Here is a 21966-nt window from a genome sequence, read left to right on the forward strand (position 1 = left end):
CAGTACATATTCCGTACAATTGACCACTAAATGGTAACACCCAAATAAGTTTTTTAACTTGTTTAAGTCGGGGTCCAGATACAGATATATACTATCAAATATATACTAACATCATAATACAGTCATCACACAAGATAATCATCAGGGTATATACATTGAATTATTTACATTATTTACAATCCGGGGTGTGGGATATGGAGGGGGGGGGGGGGGGGGGGGGGGGGTGGTTAGGTTTGGTTGGTATCAACACTTCAGTCATCAATTGCATCATCAGAGAAATGGACATTGAAACAGTATAGGACTGACTTGGTAGGATATGTACAGCAAGTAGTGGACACAGAGAGAGGGATCAGAAAGTATAAGAAAAAGTGTCTACATTTGATTATTTACAATCCAAAGAGGTATTATGTGGAAGGGAGGGTGTTAGTTTAGGGTTGTAGTTGCCTGGAGATGTTCTTTTAGTGCAGTTTTGAAGGAGGATAGAGATGCCCTTTCTTTTACACCTGTTGGGAGTGCATTCCATATTGAAGTGGCATAGAAAGAGAATGAGTTAAGACCTTTATTAGTTCGGAATCTGGGTTTAACGTGGTTAGTGTTAGTGTTAGTGTTAGTGTTATTATGCTGTTTGTTACTTATGTATGTTATGTTGCAGCTATTTAAAAGAGTTTTGTCAATTTGTTCTGGCCTGAAATAAATTGGCCCTTTGAAACATATCTTTGTCTTTGTGTGTTGTATGTAGAGCACATTGCTTAGCAGAGTTGAGTGATGCAAATGTATGTCAAGTTGATCAACAGATTGTATTATTCTCCAGTGCAATAACAGTACTAAAATGAAGGCTAAAAGGGCATTAATGGGAGCTTTAAAAAAAAAGAAGTAGAAGAAGTAACTAAATAGTTACTTTTCACAGTAACGCATTACTTTTTGGTGTAAGTAACTGAGTTACTTTTGAAATAAAGTAACTAGTAACTGTAACTAGTTACTGTTTTTCAGTAACTAACCCAACACTGTGTATATATATATATATATATATATATATATATATATATATATATATATATATATATATATATTCACATACATACATACCTAAACCATATCTAAATGGACTGTGATTGATCACTTGCGTCGTGTGTCTTCCCCCTGTGCCATGCACATATGGTGGCGGGGCTGCTCCTCCCAGCTCACACACTCAGTGTTCCAACACGGATGAAAACTAGATCTTAGTTAAAGGAACTGGTCAGTAAAAGATGTTTTTTTCACCACCACTTGACACAAACTGCACTGCACTGCTAGTAACTACAAGGGTCGGAGGGAATATTTTACAACAAATCAAGTGATCACCGTATTTTTCGGACTATAAGGCGCCCTTCCTACTTTGTGAACCCGTTCTCAAACAATGGCGATAAAAACTATTCTGATTCTGATTCTTAAAATCCTTTCATTTTCTCAAAACTCGACAGTGCGCCTTATAACCCGGTGCGCCTAATGTACGGAATAATTTTGGTTGTGCTTACCGACCTCAAAGCTATCTTATTTGGTACATGGTGAAATGATAAGTGTGACCAGTAGATGGCAGTGACACATAAGAAATATGTGTAGACTGCAATATGATGGCAGTCACGCATAAGATATAAGTGTAGACTGCAATATGACTCAAGTAAACAACACCAAAATTGTATACGTTCCATTGAAAATATAGCACATTACACACGGCACTCAAAAATCTATCAAAATGTTTTAGTATGACTTTGGTAAGCTATGAAGCCGCACCGTTTGATGGATTGTACTGTGCTTCAACATACGAGTATTATTATGGTGTGTGTATAAGGTAAGACATATTATCTGGCGTTTTGTTTCGCAACATTATGCAAAAGCAACTTGTCTTACCTTCTGGTTCCTGTTGATGTGTATTTGGGATCTGTATAAGTCCTGAAAATCTGCGCGCGTCCGACGCCTTTGTAGTCTGTGACGGCACCGTAGTCGATAAGTTTCTTCTTTTTCTCTACCTTCTTGTTATAGGACATTCATCCTCCGCTGTTGCCATTTCTAATATTAAGTAGTGTAAAGTTCTTACTTTTATTTGTCAGTAAACGTGCCATGAAAGCGCTAAAACATACCGGTGTAGTGAGTTTACATTATTCACCCAAGGAACTTTAGTTATTAGATAGTTCTCGTCGGATGATTTTTCACGGGAGACATTTCCGGCGTTGTTATTGCACAAGTGAGCCACGGATGAGGAGATGCTGCTCCGTTATTGATTTAAGTAAAGTCTGAATGTCATTAAAACAGTTAGCTCCATCTTTTGACACTTCCTCCACTCCCGTCCTTGCACGCTACACCGCTACAACAAAGATGACGGGGAGAAGACGCTGCCGAAGGTGAGCCACGTAAATAAGACCGCCCACAAAACGGCGCATCCTGAAGCGACTGTCAGAAATCGGCTTAAAGATGGTCTGTAAAACATAATCTATGCAACATTTTGACCAAAGAACCAGCATTACATGTTATGTAGACCACAAGGAAGTGTTTTCAATTTAGAAAAAAAATAAAAAATGACCCCTTTAATGCGCCCTATAATCCGGTGCGCCCTTTGTATGAAAAAAGACCTGACTAAACCCGCTAATCGGCAGTGCGCCCTATGGTTCGGAAAATACGATATGTATTGTATTGTTACTCAAGAATCAGAATATTATCTGCGTGAAAGGGCAGAACATTATAAGGACACACAAAACGTTTCTTTCAATGTTATTATTGTTGTTCTTTTTTTTAAAACAAGTGATAATATTATATTAAAGGGGGATATTTTTCTTCTTTAAAGTGTGTAGATTTGGGTTAGTTGTGTCCGAATTAAATAGACACCAACACATTTGTAATGGGGGGAGCTAATACATGCAACAATTGCTCATAGCAATGCATGTCCCAACTTTGACTCACATTTTCTTGTGCTGTTCAATCTGCTTTTCCTTCTTTTCAAAGTATTCCATTATCTTCACCCTCTGAGTCTGCACCAGGCGACCTTTCTCAATGTTGAACTCTTCCTCTGCCTGTAATCAGTAGGACATGACAAACAAGACTGTTTGCAGGACACAAGGAAAAAAACATGAAAAAAAAGTACTTACTTTGGAGTCTATTTCCTCAACTTTCTCACTGGCCTCTTGCTCGATAAAGGCCATCATGTGTTTTATCTGACACAACACACACACCAACAGTATATATATTAACATATTCTAATTATGATTTCGAACCAATAAACATTTACATACATAACGGTAGTTTTTTATCTTACTGTCAAAGTTGTGCTTACTTAAGGGTTACCGTCAGTTTCGAGACTAAATTACCTGTTTCTGCACGTCGGCGTCGGTAAGTGCCATGTTTGTTATTGATTCAAAAAAACGTTTTGTTTGGTAAAAAAAAAAAAAGTGTCAAAAAATTAGATTTGGCGTCAACTTTTTGCGCGAGTCCTTTCGCACGACAGGAACTTGGAGCTTCCCCGCTCGTCACAGTAAAGTGGATATAACAAGCTCGGACTACATTTCCGGTTTGCATTTTCAAAACAAAACACACACGCAACATGCCTCGTTGAAAAGAAGGACAGCGAAGGGTTGGCGCGACGTTAAGCTCCATTTTGAGATATAAAAGACCAATGCAATATGGCTTTCTTTAATTGTCTGTTATGACGTAATTGGTCCCACGTATGGTTTTAGTTTGAAGGCTAAAAGACCAAAACTGCTTTTCCATCCTCGCTAGCTTGTTTCGTGTAGCTCCCAGCGCACACTGGCTGCAGTGGCGTCTCCCTTTCGTGCTAACACGTTAAAGCTGCAGGACTGTTGCCCCCTTCCCCTTCGGCCTTCGTTTGTCAGCACCTGGCTGCCTTTATTCAAGGACGGTAGGTGTGTCCTTTTTATTTCGATCAAAGTTAGGCCTGACGTTGCTGAAATGGCTTCGTAAACATTTACCAATCAAGCTAGCAAAACGTTATTGTAGCTGTTACATGTGTGTGTCGTGCCTGGGAGATGACCCGTCTAACTAAATATGGACTTTCCTTCACTCTTGAGACACCTGTGTAATTTGACATTTGGAACCATGTTAAAAATGTTATACAGCATTTCAGTAGGGTTGACAAATACGTTTCTTAGGAGTGGCACTCTAGCATCTCCTAAGATAAAGTTTGTTACACCACCGGTATCACCATGGTGCACATTTCTGCTTAATATACACTATTTATTTTATATAGTCTGATTGTAATGTAATTCATCTACATTACTTAAAACATTTTAATGCGTAGCCTATATCCTGTATTTATTCATACAGTTTCCTATAATAGACAATGTTTTATTCATACAGTTTCCTATAATAGACAATGTTTCTGTCAGTGATTTTATTACTGTATTTTTTCATTTATATTTATTATTTGTGTTTAATTGTGTATTGATTCATTTGATATTTTATTCATGTATTTTTAAACTTTTTTTTTCTTTCTTTTATTTCTTTCATCTTTGCATAACTTGCATCTCAGTTATTTTCTGTCATGCCCAATTCAAAAATAATGTTAAAAAAAGTTCAAGTTAAAGTACCAATGACTGTCACACACACACTAGGTGTGGTGAGATTATCCTCTGCATTTGACCCATCACCCTCACCCCCTGGCAGGTGAGGGGAGCAGTATTTCGGCCAGGGGTGCTCATTACGTCGATCGCGATCTACCGGTTGATCTCGGAGGGTGTGTCAGTCGATCACCAGCCAGGCATTAAAAAAATAGTCCTAAAAATGAGCGATCATAAATCTTCACTATGACGTCACTTTCGTCACTTGATTGACATTCACGGCACCCGAGGGTCTTCTGAGATGACGCTGGCTGCTGCCAGCTCATTAAAATTACCGACTGGAAGGCGAGAAACACTTTATTTCAACAGACTCTGGCGCCGTACCTGTCGTCAAAACTCCAAAGACCGACTGCACAGTTGCACAATAAAAGCTCTGCTTCATCCTGCCTGCGCTACCAAAATAAGAGTCTCAGAAAGCTGGCGTGCACAAGCTAGCAAGCTACGGAGTTTGCCGACAATGTATTTCTTGTAAAGTGTATACAAAGGAGTACGGAAGCTGGACAAATAAGATGCCAAAAACCAACCACTTTCATGTAGTATTGGACAGAAAGGAAGACTTTTTTTCTCCTCCATTCGAAAATGCGGACGTTATCATCACCACTGTCTGATTCCAATCAATGCAAGTCATCACAATCAGGTAATACACCAACTTATATTCTTGTCTTCATGAAAGAAAGGAATCTATATGTGTTAAACATGGTTGTATTATCTTTAACCACCTTTAACTTGTTAACAATATTAACTATATGTGTTAAACATGCTTGTATTATCTTTAACCACCTTTAAGTTGTTAACAATATTAACTATATGTGTTAAACATGCTTGTATTATTTTTAACCACCTTTAAGTTGTTAACAATATTAACTATATGTGTTAAACATGCTTGTTTTATCTTTAACCACCCTTTAAGTTGTTAACAATATTAACTATTTGTGTTAAACATGCTTGTATTATTTTTAACCACCTTTAACTTGTTAACAATATTAACTATATGTGTTAAACATGCTTGCATTATCTTTAAACACCTTTAACTTGTTAACAATATTAACTATATGTATTAAACATACTTGTATTATCATTAAACACCTTTAATGTATTAACAATATTAACTATATGTGTTAAACATGCTTGCATTATAATTAAACACCTTTAACTTGTTAACAAAAACATATATTTCATAAATAAGTAAATATAAATTATATATATGAATGAGGTAGATCCCCACGACTTGATCAATTGAAAAGTAGCTCGCCTGCAGAAAAAGTGTGAGCACCCCTGATTTAGGCAATTTAACCCCCCATTCCAACCCTTGATGCTGAGTGCCAAGCAGGGAGGTAATGGGTCCCATTTTTATAGTCTTTGGTATGACGGCCGGGGTTTGAACTCACAACTAGAGAAAATGTAATATCGGAAATTATCAATATCGTTTTTTTTATTATCGGTATCGTTTTTTTTTACTTAAATCAACACAAAAAACACAAGATACACTTACAATTAGTGCACCAACCCAAAAAACTCCCTCCCCCATTTACACTTATTCACACAAAAGGGTTGTTTCTTTCTGTTTTTAATATTCTGGTTCCTACATTATATATCAATATATATCAATACAGTCTGCAGGGATACAGTCCGTAAGCACACATGATTGTGCGTGCTGCTGGTCCACTAATAGTACTAACCTTTAACAGTTAATATTACTCATTTTAATAATTACTAGTTTCTATGTAACTGTTTTTATATTGTTTTACTTTCTTTTTTATTCAAGAATGTTTTTAATTTCTTTATCTTATTTAATTTTATTATTATTTTTATTTTTAAAAAGGACCTTATCTTCACCATACCTGGTTGTCCAAATTAGGCATAATAATGTGTTAATTCCACGACTGTATATATCAGTATCTGTTGATATCGGTATCGGTAATTAAAAAGTTGGACAATATCGGAATATCGGATATCGGCTAAAAGCCATTATCGGACATCCCTACTCACAACCTACCGATCTCAGGGCGGACACTCTAACCACTAGGCCACTGAGCAGGTCCACTAGGCCACTAAGCAAGTTCACGTACACCTCTGAATTTAATTATTACTAAGAACTAGAGCTGCACAAAGAAAAAAAATTAATTGCGATTTTCCTCTCCGATTTGTGATTTTAATACTTTGTACTTAAAAATGCATAAAACTGGGAAAATAAGTGAAAGAAGACATTTTATTTTGAGATTGTCAATCAACATAATCTCGTTTTAAGGTGCCACACATTAGAATATTATGCAACAATTTACTTTAAAAAATATGTCGTTGTACGCAGACAGACCTAAATCTTGCACTTAAACTGAATAAATCACCGATAAAAACTACCGTATTATCCGGACCGTAGGGCGCACCGGATTATAAGGCGCACTGCCGATGAATGGTCTATTTTTTAAATCTTTTTTCATATATTAGGCGCACCGGATTATAGGGCGCATTAAAGGAGTCATATTATTATAATTTTTTTCTAAGTTGAAAACACTTTCTTGTGGTCTACGTCAGTGGTCCCCAACCTTTTTGTAACTGCGGACCGGTCAACGCTTGAAATTTTGTCCCACGGACCGGGGGAGGGGAAGGGATTTTTTGTTGTTGTTTTTTTTTTTTTGTCATAAAAAAAATACAATCGTGTGCTTACGGACTGTATCCCTGCAGACTGTATTGATCTGTATTGATATATAATGTAGGAACCAGAAATATTAATAACAGAAAGAAACAACCCTTTTGTGCAAATGAGTGTGAATGAGTAAGACTAATTGTAAGTGTATCTTGTGTTTTTTATGTTGTTTCAAAAAAACAAAAAACAAAAAAAAAAATTAAAAAATAAATATATATATATATATATATATATATATATATATATACACACAATTTTTTTTTAAATTCTTGTGTGGCCCTTTACCGATCGATCTACGGACCGTTACCGGGCGCGGACCGGTGGTAGGTACCACTGGTCTACATAACATCTAATCTTGTTTATTTTGTGTAAATGTTGCATAGATTATGTTTTACAGACCATCTTCAAGCCGCTTTCTGACAGTTGCTTCCGGATGCGCCGTTTTGTGTGCGGTCTTATTTACGTGGCTCACCTTCGACAGCGTCTTCTCCCCGTCATCTTTGTTGTAGCGGTGTAGCGTGCAAGGACGGGGGTGGAAGAAGTGTCAAAAGATGGAGCTAACTGTTTTAATGACATTCAGACTTTACTTAAATCAATAACGGAGCAGCATCTCCTCATCTGGAAACAACACCGGAAATGTGTTTTGATAGATTTTTGAGCGCCGTGTGTAATGTTCTATACTTTCAATGGAGCATTTAAAATGTTGGTGTTGTTTACTCGAGACATATTGCCATCATAGTGCAGCCTACACTTATCTCTTATGTTTGACAGCCATCTACTGGTCACACTTATCATAACACCATGTACCAAATGAAATAGCTTCGAGGTGGGTAAGCTCAACCATTAGTCGCACCGGGTTGTAAGGCGCATTGTCGACTTTTGAGGGGAAAAAATGATTTTAAGTGCGCCTTATAGTCCGGAAAAAAACGGTATACAGTGTTTGTAATTTAGTGTAATTATAATATATAATAATATTGCAAGCGGCCATTTAAAATGATATAAACGTATTTCACATTACTGTATAATTGTTCACCATCGTACTGTAATTGGAAGATAAATACATTTTAGTTATCCTAAATAAATAAACAAACCAAAAAAATAAAATGGACATTCAATTTTGTAAGCAACAATTTAACTTGAATAAATATTAAACATTTTAAAATGCATTTTTTTTCCCAGTTGGAATATCGAGATCAGACATCATCTTTTTGTTTATTGCTATCACAATGATCACTGCATTCTCGCTTGTTTGGCGTCCGTGTTGATGGGCTCATTTTTCCCATCCAATTTAAATCTGAAATATAACCAAAATGGGACATTTGACTTTGTAGTCATATTTTTTCCGTCGTAATTTCTGTTACTTTGCAGAACTTGACACTGGCGAGTTGCAAGGCTGTCTGTGCTTCCTGTGTGTAAAGCTGGAGCCTCGCTCTCCGCCCATCGAAACAAAGATTGTGAATTGCTCACTTCGTTCTGTTAATTATACTGGTAAACAAACACGCTCAGGTGCTGAAAGCGATACACAGAGTGAGATGTCTTTCTCCCTGTTTAAAGTGAGAGACCAACAAACGCGAGGCTTGCAGTTATGTATCGAATTGATTAAAAGCTCGATGTGGATTCACGGTAGGTTAATCGTGCTTCCTTACTAAGAACCTGATCATATTGATTTATTTATGTGTAGAAACCACTGTAAGAGCTGCTGGAACCAGCATTCTCAATACAATCACCTGATTATCAAAATATATTCATACAATAAGATGAGCGATATCATCTACAACTTCTTAAACTCATTTCTCAGTTCACTGGTTGTTGATTTGGAATTACAGGAAGTGGAATTTCTAAATAGACTGTCAGGTAACAGAAAGAGTTTGGGACGTTTAACAAATATTTTGGCTTAAATACTACAACTAGTTTACAATATGGTTGTCAAAAGTATCAATATTTTGATACCGACATACAAAAAATACACAGATACCTACTTTTTCAGGAATTATCCATACCGAACAGTTTTTCCTCAGCGAGCGGCGTCAATTTGGCGAATGAGCAGTAAGTCAGCTCCAAAGAAAGTCTAAAATGAGCGAGTGTTTCCATGTATTTACTCGTGGAAGGAAGCATGTCACAAATGCAAATTTTGCACTTCTATAATGGAACTGTGGCAGTGTTGCATGATTGTAGGTCACGGTGTAACTCTGCTTCACAGCACACCTCATACTCGTTTGGTTTGCCAGAGAATAATGCGTAGCAGAAATCATCAGTGATGCACTTTGTCGCTATATTTAGCCAGTAGAGGTACACAATACAAGTGAAAAAGAGGTGTATCTTGCGTCATGCATTTATTCAGTAATCAAATACAAGCAGTCATAAAAGTATTTGCCATCCGAGTGAGAGCAGAAATCCGCCACCACAAGCCCAAGGAGTGTGCATGACCACAGTGTGTAAAAAACCTCAAGAAGCTTGCAACCTAATCTGTATTACTTCTAGAAATGCTATGAAAACACAGCTTGGAGACACTCTTCAGTTTTTGTCAACACTTTGAACACCACTGCTTATTTCACCAGGAAGGCAAAATGTACTGAATGCTGTTGCACATTGTAGAAATAGAATAAACAAAAAAAAAACCAGCAAAAATGCATAACCTAATGAGAAAAGGCTGAAATGTTGATACTAAATGAATAAAAACGCAAATATTTGTCTTTAAATATGTTTTAGCCTTTTTATTAGCCTATTGCTATACACATTAAATGATGATTTGACGCCACCACCATATTGAAAGAATCTTAAGGACAATAGTGTTTCATATACTTGAAGGCTCCATGCCATTGTTATTTTTTTAGAATGTAATATAGTTGACTATTGTTATTTATAAGCACAGTATGGTTTTTTTTTATACACTAGGAGGCTATAGGCCAGTGCTATTCTTTTTTGAAGGTATAGTAAGCTCTTGTCAGCTAAACTCTGCAAAACTATGTTGAAGCACAGTGATCCTAAATACTTGACACTTGAAACAGTTTTCAATAAAGTAGTGAATGTACAAATACATGGTTCAGTTTTTTAAATGTTCATCGTGGTATCAGATGAATATTGAGAATTGTGGAAATTATCCACCGTATCAGCAGTGTCTTTATCGACTATTGAACATTTGGTATCGTGACACTCTAAATTTACTAACACTAAAATAAATTTTTTCTCCATTTTGAATATTTATAAAGTTCTGTAAGGTATTAAAAAAATCAAGTAAAGCATTCTGGTTAATGTAGTCTTCCACAATTTTCCATAATATGAGAAGTATAATACATCAAATTAAATGCTTTTATTCTTGTCAGTAAAAATTAGGAATTTTGCATGAGCCTGATAATTAGGGATGTCCTATAATATTGGCCTGCCGATATTATTGGCCGATAAATGCGTTAAAATGTGATATCGTAAATTATCGGTATCGTTTTTTTAATTATCGGTATCGTTTTTTTTTTGTGGTTTTTTATTTTTTATTTTTTTATTTTTTATTAAATCAACATAAAAAACACAAGATACACTTACAATTAGTGCACCAACCCAAAAAGCCCCATTTACACTCATTCACACAAAAGGGTTGTTTCTTTCTGTTATTAATATTCTGGTTCCTACATTATATATCAATATATATCAATGCAGTCTGCAAGGGATACAGTCCGTATGCACACATGATTGTGCGTGCTGCTGGTCCACTAATATTATGAACCTTTAACAGTTAATTTGACTAATTTTCATTAATTACTAGTTTCTATGTAACTGTTTTTATATTTTTTTACTTTCTTTTTTATTCAAGAAAATGTTTTTAATTTATTTATCTTATTTTATAATTTTTTTTAAAAAGTACCTTATCTTCACCATACCTGGTTGTCCAAATTAGGCATAATAATGTGTTAATTCCACGACTGCATATATGGGTTGATATCGATATCTGTAATTAAAGAGTTGGACAATATTGGAATATCGGATATCGGCAAAAAGCCATTATCGGACATCCCTACTGATAATAATTATTACTACAGTCATGTCTACAACTGTCCTTGAATAAAATGGCAGCATTGATTTGCAGTCCGTTAAAAAGCAAAGTAAAAAGATAATCAATTTTACTTTACACAGCCCTAACTTAAGTGTAAGTATAAAGAACAATTTCCCTTGTGGATCAATAAAGTTTGTCTAAGTCTAAGTCTAAGTAAATATTGGGATACATCCAGTTTGTTAAGCATATCTGAAGCAAATAAAACCATTCAAGCATGTAACACTTTTATGAACATCATCATTTTCAGTTCATATACCGGTAATGTTAATGGGGGCTTCTATTCAGGACAGATGGCACTAACTCTACTGTTTATCCTCCTCTGGCTCTTCCCATCATCAGGTGGAGTGACTGTAAGATCATATGTGCCTACGAGTGTGACACGCCTCTGATCAATGGCTACCTCAGGCTCCACCCCTCTTCCTACACCTGCCACTGTGCCTGAGGATTTCCATTATGAGACCAAGTACATTGTGCTCAGCTACCTGGGACGGCTTCCTGGTGGTAGACCACAATCAGCTGAAGGTGGGAGTAAACATAATTCAGTGTACACTACTGTAGTTTATTTAATCACTATCAGAGCTACTTTTACCAAGTAAAAGGAGAGATGAGCTACTTTTTATATGGCTGGCGACATTCAATTGTGTAATTTCAGACAGTTGTCTTTTTGTGCTATTTTGTGGTAATTTGTCATTAATAATAGGTGCAATAGATTTAGCAGGCACATCGTAATACATCTGGAATATGGTGTAAAATTAATTTGAGTTCATTAAGACAAAGAGACCAATTAAAGACTCAGGCTGTTTTTGCAGTAAATGTTTTTTATTAAAGGCTGAACCAGTAGTTTACATTGTTGAACTTTTTGGCAAGTTTTGTAATTTTAAGTTTTTTTTAAGGTTTTTTATCGCTGTGATCAAAACTCAAATGATTAAGAAATTAAAGTATTTCCATGTGTGTAGTGAATCCATACTATATGTAGTTTTACTTTTTAAATCCATCCCCTAAATAAATTAGCGCTGAGATTGGCTCCAGCGCCCCCCGCGACCCCAAAGGGAATAAGCGGTAAAAAATGGATGGATGGATGGATGTTTGAATGTAGCTTGTCGTTACAACTCCATACCAGGGGTTTTCCTGGCTCAAATTGAGGCAGAGGTGGTACAATCCTGACCATGCGCCAGAATTTTCACGCAAAAAAATGGTAGAGAAGTTCCGGTTGGATATAGTCGGACTCACCTCGACGCACAGCAAGGGCTCTGGAACCAGTTCTCTCGAGAGGGGCTGGACTCTCTTCCACTCTGGCGTTGCCAGCAGTGAGAGGCGACGGGCTGGGGTGGCAATTCTTGTTGCCCCCCGGCTCAGAGCCTGCATGTTGGAGTTCAACCCGGTGGACGAGAGGGTAGCTTCCCTCCGCCTTCGGGTGGGGGGACGGGTCCTGACTGTTTTTTTTCAATTTACAGTAATATGCACCTGGGGATAGGTTGATTGCAGTGACGTGCGGTGAGGTTGATGGCTGGTGAGGCACTGACTTCATCACAGTCAGATTTACAAACATATGAACCCTACAGAGTATCTTATTCACCATTTGATTGGCAGCAGTTAACAGGTTATGTTTAAAAGCTCATACCAGCATTCTTCCCTGCTTGGCACTCAACATCAAGGGTTGGAATTGGGGGTTAAATCACCAAAAATGATTCCCGGGCGCGGCGCCGCTGCTTCCCACTGCTCCCCTCACCTCCCAGGGGGTGAACAAGGGGATGGGTCAAATGCAGAGGACAAATTTCACCACACCTAGTGTGTGTGTGACAATCATTGGTACTTTAACTTAACTTTAACTTTACACATACAAACTGTAGCACACAAAAAAGCACATTTAATAAAAAAAACGTTATTATGGTCTTACCTTTACTTATAAATGCGCCGCTGTTGTGCTGATTAATGAATCCTCCGACGGGAGGGTTATAACAACTAAAGCCCTCACTTCAACTTTCCACGTGCAAGATTGAATCTATTTAAAAAAGTGTAACCGAGGGTTTATAAATGTCGCCTATACTGTTTGAAACTACAAAATAACAAACACGGAGGCTCCAGTTTACACGAGGACCACTTTATTTACCTTCTTTCAAAAACTTCCGCTCCACTCCAACGTGTCAAAATTCCGCTCTTAGCGCCTTCAAAATAAGAGCTCAAGGCATATACTGTATAACAGCGCATAACAGGAACTTAACATCACAAAGAGGAAAGCCCATAAAAATAGGTTACAAAAGTTATTTAATAAGAAGCCAAAAAGTGCAAAAACAATAATGTTCGTGTTGGAGGAGTTGTGAATTAGGTACACCTGCAGTCTGCAGGTGCCGTGCATTCTACGGCGGGGGTGCAGGAGGCGACCCTCAGCCAGTGCGTCTTTTGCAGCCGTTTTATGATCGCTCAGCACAAGAAATACGTTACACACATACAGTTGTTGACAAAATACACTGTACATTATATACCTCAGCTAACTAAACTATGGAAATGTATAATATAGTTCATATAGCAATACGGTCTCACTGCACAGCAGGCCAGCAGTTAGCCGAGTCCGCAATCCATGTTGAGGCACTGAGTGACGTGCCTCTACTGGCTGCTGTTCACCGCACCGTCTCTTCTCAGTATTTGAACGGCAAATGTGAAAATTCAGCGATTTTGAATAAAAATAATCTAAAACTGGTGAAGTTAAATGGAAAATAACTTTATAGTATAATCACTGGATACATTTAACAATTTAATATATTTTTTTTTCTTTTTACATTTTTTTTCTTTCCATGATGGCAGGTGAGGCCCTGCCTCACCTGCCTCTAGTGACTGCACGTCACTGGTTGATTGGCAACACTAAATTGGCCCTAGTGTGTGAATGTGAGTGTGAATGTTGTCTGTCTATCTGTGTTGGCCCTGCGATGAGGTGGCGAGTTGTCCAGGGTGTACCCCGCCTTCCGCCCGAATGCAGCTGATATAGGCTCCAGCACCCCCCGCAACCCCAAAAGGGACAAGCGGTAGAAAATGGATGGATGGATGCTGTAAAGAGCACAGTAAAATGTATTGTCATTTTTATTAATTTGTTGGGTAGTTTGCTGTAAAATCATAAGTCAAGCAGATATTTAAGTATTTATTTTTATTTAGACAAAAATGTTTGGAAAGTATGATAATATGCAGTAATATTTGTTGCAATAATGGATACTATTAAAGTTTAAAAGGCATGAAATTTCAAGCAGTACATGTATTTTTTTCTTTCAAAATGAAAAAAATCCATTACATTTAGTGAGAACATATTACCGTATTTTTCGGAGTATAAGTCGCACTGGAGTATAAGTCGCACCTGCCGAAAATGCATAATAAAGAAGTAAAAAAACATATATAAATCGCACTGGAAACTATGAAAAAAACTGCGATTTATACTCCGAAAAATACGGTAAGTACTTTATTGACACATATCATTTCCAGGTGTTTGTGGGTCAAATAAAATGATGTCGCGGACCAGATGTGGCCCCCGGGTCTTGCGTTTGATACGTGTGGCCTAAGCGCTTGATACGTGTGGCCTAAGCGCTTGCATAAGCTTGTGTGGTGGGCCCACTTTTGTTTGAGATACTTCTAGATGATTTTGAAGAAGCCTTCAAGTGCTCTGTGGACAAAAATGTCCACATGTTGTCACCACCATGAATTATTACATTTTAACTGCCTGTTACGTTAATTTCTCTGCTCTTTCATCTGGACTCTTGACTTTTCTCCTCGCGGGATCGCTTTTTAAAGTAGTGGCTGATTTTGCCTGCCATATCTGCAACGCTAAAAAGCATAAACGTTACTCTGACACGGAGGAAACTTTTTTTTAAATAAACACGACATGCTTGTAATGCTTTCTTGGGGTAACTCCTTTTAGTTGACCTTGTACCAGTCAATCTGTACCTTAATGAAACGCTACCTGATCCAATGCAAACTTCTAATAAATTATTCAATCAATCCATCTATTTTAATTAGTCAGAAAAGGTTGGAATCGAAGCTAACACTACTAGCTGTGTTCACTTACCAGAGACAAAATGTTCACAGCACAGTCTGGAGTGTTCTGTAGAAGTCCAGTGATCCCTCCGTATCATTCTCCGTATGACAGATATCCACTTGTTACGGTGGTCAATGTTATGCACCAAGTAGCGGGAAAAAACACGATTCGATCTGTTTCTTCTTCGGTAGTTGTTTCAGGTCTTTCCGGTGCACTGCTGTCGATAAAGCGCCTCTATACTGGCGCAACGCTGCAACTGCAGTTAAATTACGTAACTGCCGCAGAGGGACATCAATCGCTCAATCAACACAGCCGGAGCTTTACGCTGTGTTGAGCGTAATCGCTCTGGCAAGGGGCGGCACAAATTTAGCTGGAGGCGGCCACCACACAATTTTGAACGCAGGAAAAACCGTGATTCCGAAAATTAAAAATGATCACATATACTCTTTTCACATTAAGAGCAAGAAGTATTTTTCGGAGTATAAGTTGCACCGGAGTATAAGTCGCACCTGCCGAAAATGCATAATAAAGAAGGAAAAAAAACATATATAAGTCGCACAGGAAACTATGAAACTATGAAAAAAACTGCGACTTATAGTCCGAAAAATACGGTATTTGAATATTTTGGCCACAACATTAGGTACACTTGCAAAGTAGTTTGACACACATCAGAAATTCTGCAATCACCGATATGGTAATGCTTAGTTTTTTTAATAACATATGGGGATCGATTCTATTGTAGTTTGCTTTTTTCCTTGTAAACATCTTCGCACTATAACATTATAGTAATGTAAGACATTCATTTTGTTAGTGTAGTTAGACTGGATGTGATCTGTAGCGCTATTATTGTGAGGGTGTTTTTGACATGTTTTAACAACGTGACAAGATTAAAGAATATAAAGAATTAACACTAGACTTCCTGCTGACTGTCTTTCCTTTGTGCTGCACTTTTATCCGATTTTACTAAACCATGCAGTTACATTAAGAATATACAATAAATGTTATCTATGCACTAAATTGTAGTTTAAAAACGAAAACACCTTACCTTAGGGTAAAAAATGACGCGTGCAAGTTGATCACGCGTCAAAAACATTTGCGCCGGTAAAGGAACTTATAGTTAACGCGTTAACTTTGACAGCCCTAAGATATATTATAACACAAAGCATATCATGGTTGTTGCTTGACGCATTGAAGTACGACTGTAGCTATTGATTATTTTGCTAATAGAGTAATCTTATAGTTTTTTCGATTAATTGAGTAATCGGTTAAAACGGCCTCAATGCGTTTTTTTAAGGGAAATAGTTGAAGTAAACAAAATACAATTCTGCTTGCCATAACCGTCTTTTTTAATTTTTTTAAATACCGTAAATGCACATCATCAACATTGACAATGCAATTTTAGCATGTGTGCATTTATTCATTAATAAACCAAAAAAACCTTCTCTGCTGTTTGCCACCACACAGATCATGGCATCCTGACACCATCACTTTCATAAGCGCTCTATTTCAGCGGTCATGCGGAAACTATGTCCACGTAGTTAAAGTTCCAGCCACTCCATGCGTTCCGGACTTTAAACATTTTTATTAGCAACACTCAAGTGATTAATCAAAGCAACAAAAAATATGCCAAAGCTTTTTTCTAATCGATTAATTGTTGCAGCCCTAATTTTAATTACATTTTTTTGCTGATAAAAATACCAAATTCAGTATAATATCCAATTTGAATATTGCTTCCTGAGTTTTAGATGAGTAAGGCACCTGAAATAAATCAAAATGTGAACAATATTCTCATTCATTGAGCTGCACTTGTGTTGTTAAGATGAGCAATACATTTTTTTTTAATAAAGTGAGACCTGCCTCAGAAGCTGCTTTTTAATTTTCCTGAGAAAACTGGAAATATTGTAAATATGGATATATTGTTTAGTAATTTTTTTTTTAATTTAAGGTGCAATAATGACTTAAAAACTTGAGGCTCTCCCAAGACTCTTAGCCTCAAAGCTGTGCTATTAAATTATTGTTATTATGACATTATATTAGAAGTGTGGTTCCCCAATGTGACACAAACTTTGTAAACTGCATTACATATTGTTATAACTTCGACAAACATATATAAATAAATGATGAATCCCACAACATAAAAAAAATGAATTAAACCATGTCCCTGCCTAAAGTACAATAAACTACTGTAGGTGCAGCAATATTTAAAGGGTTAAGGGACCCATCTATGTTTGGGATGTTGCAATAGATTAAACGGGCAGAAAGAGGTTTTGGATTAAAAGCAGGAGGAGTGCAAGTGAAGAGAAAGAGGAAGAAATGTTGTATATTTCCTGTCTCTGTTTGTCATGCGTCTGTATGGAGTGGGGTGTAGACGAGTGTCTGATCTCTTGCTTTACGCATGACCTGGTCCAATTTCTGACAGCTTGTCATGTGCAATCACAGTAGGATTACTCACACGTACATGGACCAAAGCAGAATAGCTGGCCTTCTAGCTGCCTGATTGAATGCTGAAACAGCACCAAGCCAACAGCAAAAAAACAACAGTGATTCTACGGGCATTCATCCCTGAGCTCGAGGGCCACAGAATGGGAAAGGGGCACTTTTAGCCGTTAAAAAAATTCCAAAATGTCTGCGGGCTGCTTGTCCACAACAAAGTTCCATAGAAATGCACTGGACCTGTGTACAACAAGCAGAAGTTGAATAAATGACCACTCATTCCACTCCTTATCAAATGCTTGCTTGACCTTTCCAGACTGAAGTTTTCCATTCCGAATTGAAAAGATTGCGCTCACCGCCACCGTCAGTCGTGTGTACTTTACGTGATTCATCATGCCCTCGGCTGTGGAGAAGTAATCTTGCAAATATTTCACTCAGGGCGTGAGCTTGACATGTGTGCACGCAATATCAGCTTGTTTTGTGCAGCAACACATCAAGAGGGAACATCTGCTATGCTGTGTTTCCCACAGGACTGCAATGTATTTGTGGCAGGAGAACTACATTGTGTCATCAAAAAACATGAAGTGCGAAATAGATATGTTTAGAAATACAAATGTGCTTCTGTCGCTTTTTTTGTCACAAACAAGATTTTAGATGGGGGAGTGGCCCAAAGCAGAACCTGTTGCTCTTTGCCAATAGGACAAGAAGTCACAAAATGTGTTGCAAGTAGCCTTTTGGAAAAATCTAGAGGGGTCTGATTGCTCTCTGACTACAGTATAGTTTACCCTTTTGGAAAAGGGTACTGCCGGTTACCTAGCATGCCTTACAGAGTGTAGATATCAATATAATTTTGCGTGTATGTCCATGCGTAGGTGTTTATTAGGACGTCCTTGTTGCGCAGTCATAAGTTTGCATTAATAACTTTTTGTTGTTGTTTTTGTTTGCACTGTAAGTGATGTTTTGGTTAATTCCACTCATGGCAGTCCAATATATTTGTGGCAATGAATGCATAGTAAACAGTCTTGTGAAACTAAAGACCGTTTACCTTTTAATACAATGCTACACAAAAAAGCACAAAAGTAGTATTGATTTTTGCAGTTTTGTTCAACAATGCCATACTTGACAAGAGACACCCCCACCACCTCCCTTATTGCACAGCATATCCAATCCATACATTGTATTTGTACACGTCTGTAACTGTCACATGATGCACGTCAAGCATCATGAGTGTGTAAAAGGAATGTCCCACTCCGCAGGAATAGGAAAGGCCTCTTATTGTTCCCACATCAAAACATTGCATGGCTGCAAATTATCAGTAAGCAACATGCTCTCAAAAGAATTTAGCAGGAAATGAAAAGTTAAGCACTCTTATTAGGTTCAAACCAAAGTATTTGGTTGTGAATTTCATGCATGTACAGCAGTCGCTGTCATAAAGAGGCTATATTTTGCTTTTTCAAAGCTGTTTAACGGATCAGGATATTTTATGTTCATGCTATAAAGTTTTTTAAATATTTTAATTTATTTAATAAGATTTTTTTTTCATGCTATACACATTTTTAAATTAAAAAAAAAATTTTTTTTAGTATTTAGAATTATTTTGTTTTAATGCTATAAATTTTAAAATATCATAAATGCTTTAAGTAATGCCTCTGTTGAGTCAACTGCCGTGTTGTTTGGTCTACAATTACAAATATAACTGCCGTGGTCGCAAATAACTATTGCTGGGCCAAAAAAACACCGCCATTCACATATGTGGCTGTAAAAAACCTTATTTAAATAAATTGCCAATACAACCTACTCAGTGGCCGCCCTGAGATCGGTAGGTCGTGAGTTCAAACCCCGGCCGAGTCATACTAAAGACTATAAAAATGGGACCCATTACCTCCCTGCTTGGCACTCAGCATCAAGGGTTGGAATTGGGGGTTAAATCACCAAAAATGATTCCCGGGCGCGGCCACCGCTGCTGCTCACTGCTCCCCTCACCTCCCAGGGGGTGAAGAAGGGGATGGGTCAAATGTAGAGGACACATTTCACCACACCGAGTGTGTGTGTGACAATCATTGGTACTTTAACTTTAACTTTTAATACACTTGTGGCGGTAGGGGCGTGGCCAATATGATGATGTCATATAATTTACATAACCATCAATGATGCATATGTTTTTTTAAAAAGGCTAAACAAAATTATAAACATAGTGTATATTAAAAAATAAATTGATTATAATTATTTATTTATTCTAATTTTTTCTTATGTTGTATCGTTTTGCTCTCCAATTTAATTCAATTTAACACATGCTGCACTATAGCCTACCCTCCTTGAATGTAGGAATTCAGTTTGACAAATATATAAACAGTCCATGAAGTCACTGTAAAACCAAGCGCACAAAGTAATGTACATTAATATACTAATTAAGTGCACATACATGTAGAAATCACATTAAATTAATAATACAGTTGGCTACAAATTGGGAAAAAAAAGCAATACTAATAATACTTTTATTTGATAAATACCTTTCAAAAAAACCAAGGACACTTTACTATATACAGATAAAATAATTGATAATAAAATAAAATAAAGATAATGATATCAAAACAAGGATAAAATCAGCACGTAACAAACAAATAAGGACAGTGTAGACTAAGGCAATTAGTTAGTATACAATTTTGAACAGGTGGACTTTGAGTCTGGATTCGAATGTATGAAGGCAGTCAATATTGCAGATGGTAGAGAGTTCCAGAGTTTGGGAGCAGAGTGACTGAGTGGCTCTACTCTCCATGGTGAAGAGGCGGGTTGATGGCACAGCAAGATGGATGGAAGAGGAGGTTCCGAGGGAGTTTGCAGGAGTAAAATTATTCAGGATGAAGTTTGGCCAAATGCAGCCAGCTTAATATCAACGTACAATGTACCAGCTCATTGCCAGGCTAACGTATATTAGCAGAACAAATTTGTACATCCATCCATTTTCTATGCTGCTTATCCTCATTAGAGTCACAGGTTTAAGATGGAACCAATCCCAGCTGACTTCAGGCGAGAGGTGTGGAACACTCTAGACTGGATGCCAGCCACTTGCAGGGCACATATAGACAGACAACTATTGACACTCATATTTATACCTATGGACAATTTAGAGTCTCCAATGAACCTAACAAGCAGATGTTTGGAATGTGGGAGGAAGCCTGAGTACATGGAGAATCCCCCACACATGCATAGGGAGATCATGCAAACTCCACAGAGAAGTCCGAACGGAGATTCGAAGACACACACGGTGTAAGGTTAGACATTACTGTCTTAATTATTAACTGGAAATACCTTTTCTTTTGAAACGTATTCATTTCCTTACTTTTGCAGAGCCAACTTCGTTCCAGGGTCAATTGTAGCCAATGTTGACAGACGATTCAGATGCACATTCTTCCAAATAAAGCATAGAAGAACATTTTAGATGTTTTTCAAACTACTTATGGCTAATAGTGTATAAATAATTAGCAGCCCGTGGCAACTAAAAGAAACACAATAAAGAGGAAGAGTAGATCAGAAAGTTGCCTGACTTTCTTCAACTGTGACCGTCGCTGAAAAAAAGATTATGGATCTGGTAACCGGAGTTCTCGTGTAACTTTCCTCATAGATAGCCTTTCTCCAATTAGGATCCAGTGTGTTCTCTTTGCATTTTAGGAAATACAGTAAACACCCAGGCTATAATTAAAACATTGTTGTCTTCTAGTACTTTTAAAGCCCATAATTCTCATCTATCTTACTTATTATGCTGTGTGTTTTCAAATATCATTTCAGGAGAACCCACAAGCATAGTTAAAGAGCAGATAGAAGGAGAGCTGAAACGACTAGAAGAGGAAGTTGCCGCTTGTAAGTAGCTCAACTAGCTCCTTTTAGTTTGTTGGACTCAATCGAAGGCAACTCCACATTTCGTGCTTAGCAATACTTCATGTTTCCAAATCTGTCTAAGATTCCATTATTTGTGTGCACGCAGCCTTTTCCAGCACGGGTTTTGACTGCCGTGCATCACTGGTGTTCAGCCCAGCCAACCCTGACATGGCAATCGAAGACTGTCTCGCTGAGCTGGGAGAGCGCATGGTCCGTGAGCTGGACACACACCTGAAAGCAGCCGTTCACACACTTCTATCAGGGTCAGTTTATTGTTTGGAAGAAGGATGGCTGCATGCATTCTTTCATTCTATTCAAAACAGTCATTCTTACTACATGCAACTTG

At 37.5% G+C, this 21966-nt stretch overlaps 2 protein-coding genes across 3 annotated transcripts in view; one reads left to right on the forward strand and one right to left on the reverse strand.

Annotated features, from left to right (window-relative positions):
• The window catches only part of atp6v1e1a (ATPase H+ transporting V1 subunit E1a), a 20339-nt gene extending 16524 nt beyond the window's left edge, over positions 1–3815 (reverse strand). The window contains exons 1-3 of the mRNA XM_061970193.2: positions 3339–3815; positions 3120–3185; positions 2935–3044 (exon numbers count right to left, since the gene is read on the reverse strand). Of these exons, the coding sequence (XP_061826177.1) occupies positions 2935–3044; positions 3120–3185; positions 3339–3371 (209 nt within the window). The 5' untranslated portion in view covers positions 3372–3815. The remainder of the gene's footprint in view (positions 1–2934; positions 3045–3119; positions 3186–3338) is intronic.
• bcl2l13 (BCL2 like 13) overlaps positions 3547–21966 on the forward strand; it is a 45633-nt gene continuing 27213 nt past the window's right edge. Inside the window, exons 1-4 of one of the 2 annotated variants that reach the window (XM_061970191.2) lie at positions 3547–3890; positions 11633–11815; positions 21531–21602; positions 21727–21883. In XM_061970191.2, coding sequence (XP_061826175.1) covers positions 11686–11815; positions 21531–21602; positions 21727–21883 — 359 coding nt within the window. In that variant the 5' untranslated portion in view covers positions 3547–3890; positions 11633–11685. The remainder of the gene's footprint in view (positions 3891–11632; positions 11816–21530; positions 21603–21726; positions 21884–21966) is intronic. The other variant, XM_061970190.2, reaches the window with a different exon arrangement.

This window comes from Nerophis lumbriciformis, linkage group LG10 (assembly GCF_033978685.3).
Source record: "Nerophis lumbriciformis linkage group LG10, RoL_Nlum_v2.1, whole genome shotgun sequence".
Lineage (NCBI taxonomy): Eukaryota > Metazoa > Chordata > Actinopteri > Syngnathiformes > Syngnathidae > Nerophis > Nerophis lumbriciformis.